We start from the raw sequence: 12375 nt of genomic DNA, 5'->3' as shown, positions 1-12375 counted from the left end.
ATAATATGTATAATAATGTCTTTTTAAAATGTCATGTCAAAACAAAATCATATCTTAAGCATAGCCTATACTGAATATCATATCATCAATCTACATTGTAGAAAAAAGTCATGGAATAATTCTAAAACAAAAAAAAAAAAAGGTAACACTTTATAAAAACACACATCAATAAATAATAAACAAAAATAAGACAAATCTCAATAAATAATAAATAATAATAAATTCTAAGAGTTAGAAACGTGAGATAATGTGCTCGTAATGTTTTCTAATAAACTTATTAAACATTAGATAACGTTCAAACAAAACATTATTTCATGTAAGCTAAAATTCTTAAAAATGTCATCAAACTTTCAATTCCATATGATCAAGCAAATTATTTTAACAGATGTTATAAAATGATTAACACATTAGCTGCTATTGAGGTGTGATATGAGTAAGGTTAGGGACAGGTTTGGTGGTATGGGTAGGTTTAAGGGTTGGTTAAAGGGTCAACAGTGTACAGGGGTTGATTTTATTATTACATTTATGCATTTTAGCAGGTGCTTTTATCCAAAGCGACTTACAGTGCATTCAGGCTAACACTTTTTACCTAACATGTGTTCCCTGGGAATCAAACCCACAACCTTTTGCGCTGCTAACGCAATGCTCTACCACTGAGCCACAGGAACACGGTTCAATATTATGTTTTGATAAATGTATAACTATTTTCTTTTTTAAAAAAATGATTTGTTTTCCCGTTTTTTTATGATTCAAGTAATATCCTGTTTAATGATATACTGAAAAGTTGTATACTAATGTGAGTGTTGAGACAATAAAAACATTTTTTTCCACCAAAATTACAATGTATTATGTTTTTAGCAAGCATTTAGCTAAACTTAACCAGCCACCCTTCACACAAACCTTGTTACATTAGCTAAAAGTCCAATGCCCATAAAGATACTAAATGATTAGTAATCATTTTTAAATATTTACAAATGTTGAACAGTTTCAACTGTAGATTGGCTACTGCAAAACATGAACAAATGATTAATAAATGATTAGTAAAGATGTGTGAATAGGGTAAATTCAGGTCTTTCGGGACACTTTTTGCCATCGAGATGACTGCTCATAAAGGTATTAATGATTAGTAAACATTTATAAACATCTGCAAGTGATAAATGGAAGCGTAAGCGTAAGTTCTACTAGGAAGACTAAATGTCACGTCACATTACAATTAAGATCTAGCCAATCGGCTTTCAACACGATGGATATAAAAGCGCACTACTCACATCCTATTTTGTGTTTGCAGATACCGCCGCTGTCATTTTTGCGCAAACTGTCATTTAGGCTATTGCCTGATTTTCACCTGGGTTACTTGCAGTTAAGTTCGTCTCCTGCAAGCTATTGCGAGTTTGACATTCCTCTCAAGATGCACATTAGATAGTTGGCTTTGCTCTGGTGTCGTGAATGTTTTTGGTCGTTAGTAGCGTTGGATGATACACAGGCTTCGGAGTTTCCTCGGCAGAGGAAGTGAAACATTGGCGGAGTTCCGAGTGCTTTCCAGTGTTGACAGGTTTTTTCAAAACCGCCAATTGCTACTCAAAACTATCCCAATCGCGTTTCGAGAAGGGAAAACGCGTTTCCCTGACGAAAAAAAAAAAAAAAAAAAATTCACATTCCAGGCCCTAAATAGCACATTATTGGGGTCGCTTCAACTCGTGGACATGTAAAGCAACCCGCAGCAACAGTGTAACAATATCCCAATTCCTCAGAAAAATCGAGGACATGGCAACGCCGGTGCTTTCCGAGCTGTCGTGTCGGGGCGGCGCTGCTTGTGTCTCTATCAACAAAATATTTCATCTGTACGCTCACGTGAACCTGCACGCATGAAATCTCTCTGGGCCTGCTGACGGTCTCTTTCGGCATCTCGCTTTCATCAGCCTACATCTTATAAGTATCATTTTTGTTTTATGCGCTTGGGCATACATTTTATTCTCTGCAAGGTTATTTGCTCAAACGTTTAAGATAAAGCGTTTGGTGTTGCGTGATGGTTTATCTAGCAAACTTGCGCTGCATGATCAAGATGTTAATCAAACTAATACATTCAATGTTCGGAACAACTCTTTCTTAAGGCATATTAAGGCTTGTTATTAAAGGCTTACAATCTTTTTAGCCTACCGATAAAGGTCGTTGCTCGCATTATTCCTTCTGAAAAAGGGGCTATGTTTTGCACACCTTTAAGTATTTTTTTGTCTTAATCATATGCTTTTGTCTTTGTTTATTCAGTCATTGTTTCATCTGCATCTATCTACAATAATTCTGAATGCCTCGTAAAGGAATGGGGGTCACTCGTGGGTTCCCATGGTTATATGGAGTCATCAAGCTTTGTGGGAATTCCATGGCTGCAGATGCAGAGAACTTTGGCTCTCACCTCATCTTTACGCAGGTCACCTCTCTGGACTGGCGCTATTATGAAGCAGGCTCTATCAAGCTGATGTATATGGTCATCTTTCAATTGAGTTCTAGGTAAGAGTCGGCTCATCTTTAAAGTCCACGTGAACTGGAGGTCGCTGCTGACTTTATTTCAGTGTGGTGACGTATTTCCAGCTGAAACGGAATATTGAATAGAGGGCATGGTTTTTGTTTGCACTTCTAGTCTCTTTCACTTATCGCAAACTAATGGCTGGAGGGGTGTGTTTAAGGATATTCTGCCCATGCCGTCAAACTGACGTCATTAGAAAAGGAATGCCATTCCACAGCCGAAGTAAAATGTTCAGATTTTGATTAAGGATTACAAAGAAGATTATTTCTTTCTTTTTCAGCGGATTAACTTGCACAGATCATTTACATAAATACTAGCCATGTGTGCTAGTAAAGCCAATTTTGATTTCACGCAGACTTTAAGTTATAATCGAGGCTTGTTTGGTCTTACCCGGCTGTTGCTGCCTTCACCTTACACAGACTGCTGAGGCACTTTGCATAACTCTGCTATGATGGTCATCAGGGACGGTGTCCATTACAGTTATGAAGTTTGGCCTATTGTGGCCTTCACATGTCACAACGACTTTGCTTAAATTGAGTATCTCTTTTATGGTCATGCTGATCTGGCTCATTTTCTATTTTTTTTGGGGGGGAGGATAGGTTGCTCTGCAGTTAGATGGAGTTTTATCAAGAGTGCGCAGGAGTCTAGCCTAAAGAATTGTATCTGTGTATATGCTCTTATGTCTGCTAGAACCCTAATTCTACCTCTTATCAATTAACCTAATCACCTTCTCAGTGAGGTGGTTTAGAATTCCTGTAATTTGCCTTCAGGCTGCTATGTTCATGATCCTCCTCATTGGATGTCCGTCAAGATCAGACTTTATTCACGTAATGCTCAAGGTACAGTATAATACTCTTAGCAAACTACTGGCGGTGACTACTTCTCACATGCTCCCCATGTCCAGTTTATCATGGTTTTTCACACACAATGGTCTATCGTTGTCATCTACACAAGGCTTTCACATCACATAGCTTAAAGAAAAGTACATTGCCCATCAACGTAATGTAATGCGTGTGTTTAAGGTAAATTAAGCAAATACTGGTGGTGGTGGTGGTGTTACACCTATTCATTACATTTACTCTTCCACAGCCTCTCGCAGGCTTCCGTCATGGCCTTAGCAGCTATACTCTCTACGGCCTCTTGTAGCGTTCTTTCACCGCCTATCGGGGCCTTTGTCTCTGCGGCTGGTTCAGCTCAATGTAGTCACGTTTAGAAGCTGCGGTCCTGTCACCGCTTCTATACACTGGTCACTAATGCTGTTGAACTCGGAGTACAAACATCAGATATGAAGCTACTGGGAAGATGGTCATCCTCCGCATTGGAATTCCACATTAGACCTGAAATACTAAACATCTTAAGGTATATCAAGCTGTCCTCAAGGTAATCTATATGCAAATAATGGTGGTGGTACAATTCCTCTTCATATTACTCCCAACAACCTCTGATTACTGTGGCTTAACTTGTTCTTTCTTTTTGTGGCCCGTCTTTCGTAGCCTTCCCCTCTGTTACCCATCTCTGCGGCCTTCGTGGCTTTCTTTTTGTGGCCCGCCGGGGCCGTTCCCACCGTGGCCCGCCGGGGCCGTTCCCCACTGTCCGGCCTATCGTGGCCTGCCTCTCTGCCTCACTGTCCGGCCTATCGTGGTCTGCCTCTCTGCCTCACTGTCCGGCCTATCGTGGCCTGTCTATCTGCCTCACTGTCCGGCCTATCGTGGCCTGTCTCTCTGCCTCACTGTCCGGCCTATCGGGGCCTGTCTCTCTGCCTCACTGTCCGGCCTATCGTGGCCTGTCTCTCTGCCTCACTGTCCGGCCTATCGTGGCCTGTCTCTCTGCCTCACTGTCCGGCCTATCGTGGCCTGTTTCTCTGCCTCACTGTCCGGCCTATCGTGGCCTGTCTCTCTGCCTCACTGTCCGGCCTATCGTGGCCTGCCTCTCTCTCTCACTGTCCGGCCTATCGTGGCCTCTCTCAAAGGCTCTGTGGTATATCTTCATTGCCATATAAGCTAATACTTTAGCTATAATCTGATGTTGTATTTTTATGTCTGGCTAATTATCTCAATTTATCTCTTTCGATCATGTTCCAGGATCCTCTAAGAAATACTTCAACTGGTGCGTATTACATTTTTTCTTCTTTCTTTTGGGGTAGGCTCCGCCCTGCCTTCGTCTTCGGCAGGATTAGCTGGTATCTACAAACTTCAGATCCACGCTACAGATGGGGCCTACGCCAAAATAATTATATTTTTTTTTGTGTTGTTGTAAATAAATACTTCAGTCTTATCTCTACCTCCCTGAGTCTTTCTGGTAGAAATGGAAGCGTAAGCGTAAGTTCTACTAGGAAGACTAAATGTCACGTCACATTACAATTAAAGTCTAGCCAATCGGCTTTCAACACGATGGATATAAAAGCGCACTACTCACATCCTATTTTGTGTTTGCAGATAACGCCGCTGTCATTTCCCTCCATCCTCCTCCTCCTCACCACCACCAGGTTGGCCCTGTCCATGCGGGGGGTAGGCTCCGCCCTGCCTTCGTCTTCGGCAGGATTAGCTGGTATCTACAAACTTCAGATCCACGCTACGGATGGGGCCTATGCCAAAATAATTATATTTTTTGTGTTGTTGTAAATAAATACTTCAGTCTTATCTCTACCTCCCTGAGTCTTTCTGGTAGAAATAGTTTTCACTTTAGATTGAGTACTGGAAAAGCATGAACAAATAATTAATAGATTATTTGTTAAGATGTGTAAATAGAGGTCTACACAACAAACAAAGACCAACAAATTAAGATCATATGAACTGAAAGTTTACTGACATTTGTAACCTATTTAATTTACATTAAATAATCATATGTTAATCATTAGGTAATGTTTAGTAAGTTCATTAGTAAACATTAATAAGAACATTATCTCATATTTCTAGCTATCAGAATAATATTAATCTGTTAAGCATTATATAATGTTTGTTAATGATGTATAAATTAAAGTTATTATAATGTGTTACAAAAAAGGCCCTTTCAATACATTAAAAAAAAGCAAAAAGTAATGTGAATTAATAACTTCATAAAAAAATGAATATGTAATTACTATTCATAATGAGAAATGCAACATTGTAACACATTACCCAACATTTCTAAATAATGATTATAACTATACCAGTTGTCCCTCATTAAAGTAGAACTTACTTTAGTTTTTTAACAATTTGCATTTGAGTGGAATGTGGAAGCAATATTTCCAGCTCTCCAGTAATTCTTATAATTCTTATTTTACTATTGAGCACCCTTCATTGAGCAGAGCGTTATTTTGAGTAATTAGTGTGTCACAACATAATTTCACATAATAAGTTAACCAAAAAACTATTTTTCCAACCATTAACTTTTAAGCACAGTCCGGCTTGGATAAATGCTTAATTTTGTCTTTTCCTTATTAAATGTTCAATTAACCTTTGAGCCTAGGGAGGTGATAACGAGCTTGGAGTGCTGAGCAGCAGGACTGTATCGCATTTTAATCAAGTCACGCACATCGTTAACCTGATGGCTTCATCTGTGATCTTCATGGTAATGCAATATTTGTAAAAAAATATTTGTAAATGCATTGTAAAAATATTTGTACAATGTTAAATAACTGTATTTTCTTTGAATATCAATATGAATGTTGTGCTGCTTCATATTTTTTGTGGAAACCATGATAGACTTCCATTGAAAAGTTTGGAGTAAGTAGATTTAAAAAGAAAGAAATGGAGACAAAGGACACACACGATCACACAGGTATAGACTGAGGACATTTATAATATCTGTAGAAATCAGTTTGTTGCATGAATGCAATTCAAAATCTGACATCTTTTCTTATGGGTGCTTATGGGCCAAACCTTGACCCCTCTGAATGCACACATACTGTAGACACAAAGACATACACATACATACTTGTGCTGTATTAACAGACCCACAAAGTCAAGGCTGTCACCAGCAGGAATAATACGTGACTCTAAAATATAGTCTAGTCAGCACTGAGCTGATGGAGAGAAGCGGACTTGATGCATTGCACAGAGTTGCGAAGCATTGGTCCTTGGGGAAAAGCCTGATATAGTTCATCATTAAACTGAGTGGAAGCTTTCTAGGCTGTCTTGGATGCTCGCTATTAAAGGAAAATTAAAGGGATATTTCATCCAAAAAAAATAATTATTTCTCTCATCATATACTTGATGACTTTTTTTTCATGGATGAAGAAAAGAAAAAAAAATGTATTATATCGATTTTTTTTTTCGATATAATAAAGGGGGTAAAGATTACAGCTGTTGTTGCATGCTTCTCACAATGTGCACAAACTATATAAACAGTTATATTGACCATGGCTGCATTTATTGGACCAAAATACAGCATAAAACTGCATATTGTAAAATATTTGTACAATGTTAAATAACTGTATTTTCTTTGAATATCAATATGAATGTTGTGCTGCTTCATATTTTTGTGGAAACCATGATAGACTTCCATTGAAAAGTTTGGAGTAAGTAGATTTAAAAAGAAAGAAAAAAGGAAAGAAATGAATACTTTTATTCAATATGGATGCATTAAATTGATCAAACATAACAGTAAAGACATTTAGAATTTTACAAAAGATTTCTATTTCAAATAAATTGAGCTTTCTGTTCATCAGAGAATCCCGAAAAATCACAGTTTTCAAAACAAATATGAAGCAGTTTTCAATTTCTAAACTGGATGCTTGAAACATTCTTTTAAATTAATTATTTTGTGTTCCACAGAAGAAAGAAAGTCCTACAGGTTTGGAACAATATGAAGGTGAGCAAATTAAAACTATCCCTTTAAACTATCCCCCTGCAAAAAAAAAGAAAATCAGCGATAGTGCACCATCTCCAATACCATAATGAAAGGAGTTAATGCTGTTGGTGTCCTGGATTTTAATCAGGCATTTGAACAGTTACACTGACCTCCATGTACTTTCTATGCTTTGAAATTAACTCCGCTGGCAACACCCGCTCGTATGCATGTCTAATGCTCCAGTTTTGTATTCACAGCCCATTGCTTATTTCCCCCCCATTACTTTGCATGTCAGAAGCAGTTTAGTACTGGTGCAGGTTTGCAAGAGGAAAAATATACACTTCACCCTCACAGGAATTATGAATCATAAGACATCACCTTGATAGATTTCCTTTCTTTAGACAGGTTCAGCTGTAGCTTGACAGAAATGGATAATTATGGCATGCCTTAAGGGCACTGCATAGGACTCATTTTCATACTGTATATGAAAGATATGCCAAGGCAACATACTACATAATGCATTAATATTTCAGATACTGTAGATCTAGCATCATCAAGAGACACCATGCAGCATTTGATCATTATGCTTTCCATGTGGACAGCGTAGAACAGAGTGAAGGATTGTATTCTTCAGGGATTTACATATCAACTTGCTATTTCTTCCATCTGCAGTTCCAGCAAGTTTTAATATTCTCAGGTTGCTTGTTATTTGTTAGAGTCACTGACGAGTGACTAGCCAGATTTTTTTCCCCCTTATGGCAAAATAGCACTTAAAAGACAGCTACGGACTGTGTGCAGCAAACAAATTATTCAATTTTCACGCCTCAGTTCTATTAAAACTGCAATTAACACTGGTATTCTTTCTATTCATCAGATAATTAAAACATGCAAAAACATTGCAGCATTGTCTGTGTGAACCCATTACACTTGCTTCCATACACCGGAGCAAAAAACACAAACCAGTCAAATTAATTTAGCAGCAAATATTAGATTAAACTGCTTATTGCACATACTGTGATAGCACTCTACGAATGTGAGCCACTACCTCCGAGTTCCCACAAAACACAAAATAACTATTTACATTCTCATATAAAATAAATTAATTAATCAAACCAAAATAATAAAATAAAACAACACAACTAAACTTGAAAATCTAACAAATTTGGAACAACATAAATTCAATTTGATCAGAGCTCAATATTTGAGATTAAATATTACTGGAGTATATTTTACAAGAAAATTCTATTTCAGTTTTTCTACTTCAAAATTTCATTTAATTTAATGTGTTACTTTCCATTTCTTTGTAATTATTTGTGTAATTTACTTGCGATTTCTGAGAGAAAACTGTTTTTAAAATTATTTAAAAACTTTTTTTTTTTCCTCAGTGTAGTTGAGATTTTAACTTGCCATGCCAATATTTTCACCACAAATAAGAAATTTTATTCTTAGCAGCATGACACCAGCAATAAGGCCATCCTTTCGGATTACCCACTTCCTTTTTATAGGTGATGTGTGTAAGTTATGCATCACTAATGTCACCAATAGAACCGCAAAACGAATTAATAATAAATAAATAATGCAAAAAATAACACATTGGTGAAGCCAATGTTATTATGTCCAGCCCAGTCAGGCCTTTCAAAGAAACACATTGCATGTAATTTGGTGCCAGTAATGGCAAAAATTACACAAGAGTTTTTTACAACACAGAGGTTTATACAGTATATGAGACGTATATTTGAAATAATTCTACAATCTCCTCTGATAGAGTTAGACTATGTGGTTGTGAACTGTCAGTTTGGTGCGATTGATATTTTGCATTCACCTGCATAGCCTTTATAAAGATCAGAAGAAATGAAAGATCAGAAGAAATTAAAAAAACAAATAAAACATAAAAGGATTATTGGAACAGCACTTTAGAGATTAAGGCCAACCCTACGCTGGCCTTTAGATGTAATGATGCTGCTGTCATCACTCCAGATTGACTTCAACTGGCTAATCATTCCTGTGGTTAATGAGGCCATGACATATGATTGGAGGTTGACCTTTGTGCTGAAATACAATTCGACATGCATGGATCTATGTAAGTCTCCATTCACGGGAGTCGTAAAATTGTTCTCGCTTGTATATTACTCACCATGAATTTAATTTTATGGGAGTCTTCATTGTTAATATCTTTCGCAGCTAATGTAATCTATGGCATGCTAATGTGCAAAACTTGTGAAGATGAATAACTTCGCAGTACTGCAGATCTGTAATGTAGAATTAGGCTATTTGCAACCTGCAAATCTTAAACGTCATGCTATTAGGTATAACCAAATTTTAATAAATCTTCAACACAACTCACCCTTTTCACATAAACATAAACAAAAATATGTGCATACACAGATAGTGTCAAACTAATTTGTAGAAAGTGTCAAGACACTTCCCCTTTTGCACAGATTTATGGAGCACAATAGTTGATCTACCCAGAGGACTTCACACTGAATGGATGACTAGCCTAATGCTGTGCAATACCAAACACAGAGGACAGATTGCAGCCTAATGGCAAACATGAGAGCTAATGCCAATCATCATCCTTCTAGGACAGAGAATAGAATAATCTCCCCAGGATTCAGAGATACTACTGACGGATACTGAGGTTGCCATATGTAGGCTACTCTGTCATGCAGTACTAAGGCCTAGATTATGCAATCAACCCGCTGCCTATGTGCCTAGTCAGTTAATGACTAAACAAGCAACATTTTGTGTATGAAAACTGGTTTCAGGCTTCCAGGGCTCCAGAACATCAAGAAAGATTTAGTGTTTTCTGGTTTCTGGGGTTCCGGAACATCAAGAAAGTTTTAGAAATGATTACGATGCTTATTTCTCCGTTGAAACTGAGTGTTGAAAAAATGGACATTAATAAATAAACTTTTTTTTCAAATGTAATTCTTATTTTTTAAACCTGAACTCCACACACTATATTGCATAATATCAAAAAGCGAAGGATGCAGAAAAGAAACTATGCTGCCTTCAAAACTGGCCAAATTTAATCAATTGGCCATCTAAAATTTCAATAATAACTGCCTTTTAAATTCCAGTTAAAATCCTAAATCTGAATTGAAAATTGCCGTTCAAATTTAAGTGTTAACATAAATTGTAATTGAAAGAATTATAGATGATCAGCAGATTAAAATGATTTCTGAAGGATCTTGTGACAATGAAGATTGGAATTACAGGTTTCTGTGAATTTAATTAAATAAATGCAGCCTTGATTTATAAGAGACTTATTTCAAGAACATTTAAAAATTCACATCATGTATGTACAACACTGTATTCTTTGGCCTGCTTAAGAAACTTTAAGCCACAAAAAGCAAAAGTGACACATTTCCACTTTTGCACAAAACTTTCAAAATAGCCTATTAACTAATATGACAAACTTTCAACACTAGTACATTGTTATTTTCTCCATATTTGCTTATTTTCCATAACTATACAGCAGCTGATGTTTTTCACAGCAAAATTTTAAGAGTAAGCCAATATTTTCACCAAAAAAAAACTAGCTAGATGCACGCTCTTGGCCCTTTGACAATTCAACCACCTTCTTTGCTGTAAATTGCCGAAAAGTTGTGTGCCAATTACAGCTTCGTGAGCATTTTCCACCCTCGGTTTTTCAAAGAACCCACACAGTGTTTTTGATGCACTACATTGTGGCTTGAGACCCAAAGACCTCTGCGTCATGTTCATGAATGACCTTAAACCGCCTGACGGCCCCTAAAAATATCTTTATGTGTTTCGTTGCCTCTGAATTTTAAATGTGATCAAACATAAGCTTATTAAGTACCTTAAACAGATTAAAAAACAAAAGCTAAATGAAGAAACAGTCGCCATTCATATTTATGCCCTACCTGGTGTGTCCCCAAAAGGTTTCGGTGGTTTGGCAGTCACTCTGGAGTTGCTTGGCTGTGTGGTGCTGTGCCTCTTAGGATGCACAGTTGTAATCACCGCATAAGTCCTTTGGGGGCTGCGTGTGGTAGTGCTAGTTACGGTAACTGTGGTGGTGGAAGGGGCTAAAGAGGTGACAGTGGCATTCGGGGTCACCTTCGCCTCCTCCTCAAGCACCTCGTCGGCCCCTGTAGGGCCCCAATCAATAAATCCTGCCACTGTGGTGGTCCTCCCCTCCAGGGAGTCATAGCCGTCCCCTTTCAGCTGCCTCCGTGAGCGGGATAAATGCAGATTTAAATCAGATTTACTCCCCTCTGGTAATACAACTGACTTCCCTTTGTCAGAGGGGCACTCTGGACATAGTTGTCGTTTTTGGAGTGACCTGCGCTTTTTCCGCTCCCACAGTTTGGCGCCCCCCAGCTCCCAATGATTACCTAGTGATGGCAAGGGAGGGGGAACACCACGATGCAAGACACCCAGAGTCCTCAAGTGCTGGCCAGTGAGCGTGTCCCGACTAGGCAGAGGGTGCGGCTGCCGGCTGGGCACTGATCTGGGCAGTAGTTTAAGTGTGAGCCCTTGGCCTGCTGGTGCACACAGAGACAGATCCATTATGAGATGGACAAGGATGAAGAGGATCCACATTCTACATCCCAGCATTCCTCTAGGTCTCCAAGCAACCATGGAACTGAAGAGCAGAGAAAGAGAGAGAGGGAAATCAGCCGCATTGAAGAATCTCAATCAGTGCTCTTTTATACATCACAGAGAGAGTGTGTAGGCATGGCAAATTTACACAACTTCTTTACCTTAAAGACTGTCTTATTAGATATTTGACGAACTGACTACAGTAGATTGGGTTTTACTGCACTCTTTGTAATGTACTTATTTCCAACACCATTTTCCAGTCTAGCGATTTTCACTCTAGGCTTCGTTCTGCTCTGTGACTCACTAAATTCTCATAAATTGAACTCCAATATTAATTAGATGTGTGATTCCTCTTTAACGGCTAGATGCTAAAAGCACACTTCAATGTTGTTTTCAAAGACATTTACTTTCAAAGACACCATTCAATTACTTTGCATTGCAAACAAACGTTCCTCTGGCTGAATTGGTCTCATGGTGCTAGCAACGTAAAAATCAGGTTTACACACACTAATAAAACA

The 12375-nt window shown here is 38.0% G+C and overlaps 1 protein-coding gene across 2 annotated transcripts in view; it reads right to left on the bottom strand.

The window, feature by feature from the left end:
- The window catches only part of ajap1 (adherens junctions associated protein 1), a 52564-nt gene that overhangs the window by 13548 nt on the left and 26641 nt on the right, over positions 1 to 12375 (bottom strand). For both annotated transcript variants that reach the window (XM_042762139.1, XM_042762140.1), the window contains exon 2: positions 11179 to 11900. In XM_042762139.1, the coding sequence (XP_042618073.1) occupies positions 11179 to 11900 (722 nt within the window). The remainder of the gene's footprint in view (positions 1 to 11178; positions 11901 to 12375) is intronic.

This window comes from Cyprinus carpio, chromosome A8 (assembly GCF_018340385.1).
Source record: "Cyprinus carpio isolate SPL01 chromosome A8, ASM1834038v1, whole genome shotgun sequence".
Classification (NCBI taxonomy): Eukaryota; Metazoa; Chordata; class Actinopteri; order Cypriniformes; family Cyprinidae; genus Cyprinus; species Cyprinus carpio.
The sequence above is the reverse complement of the archived record's forward strand: the minus strand, read 5'-3'. Positions and strand labels throughout refer to the sequence as shown.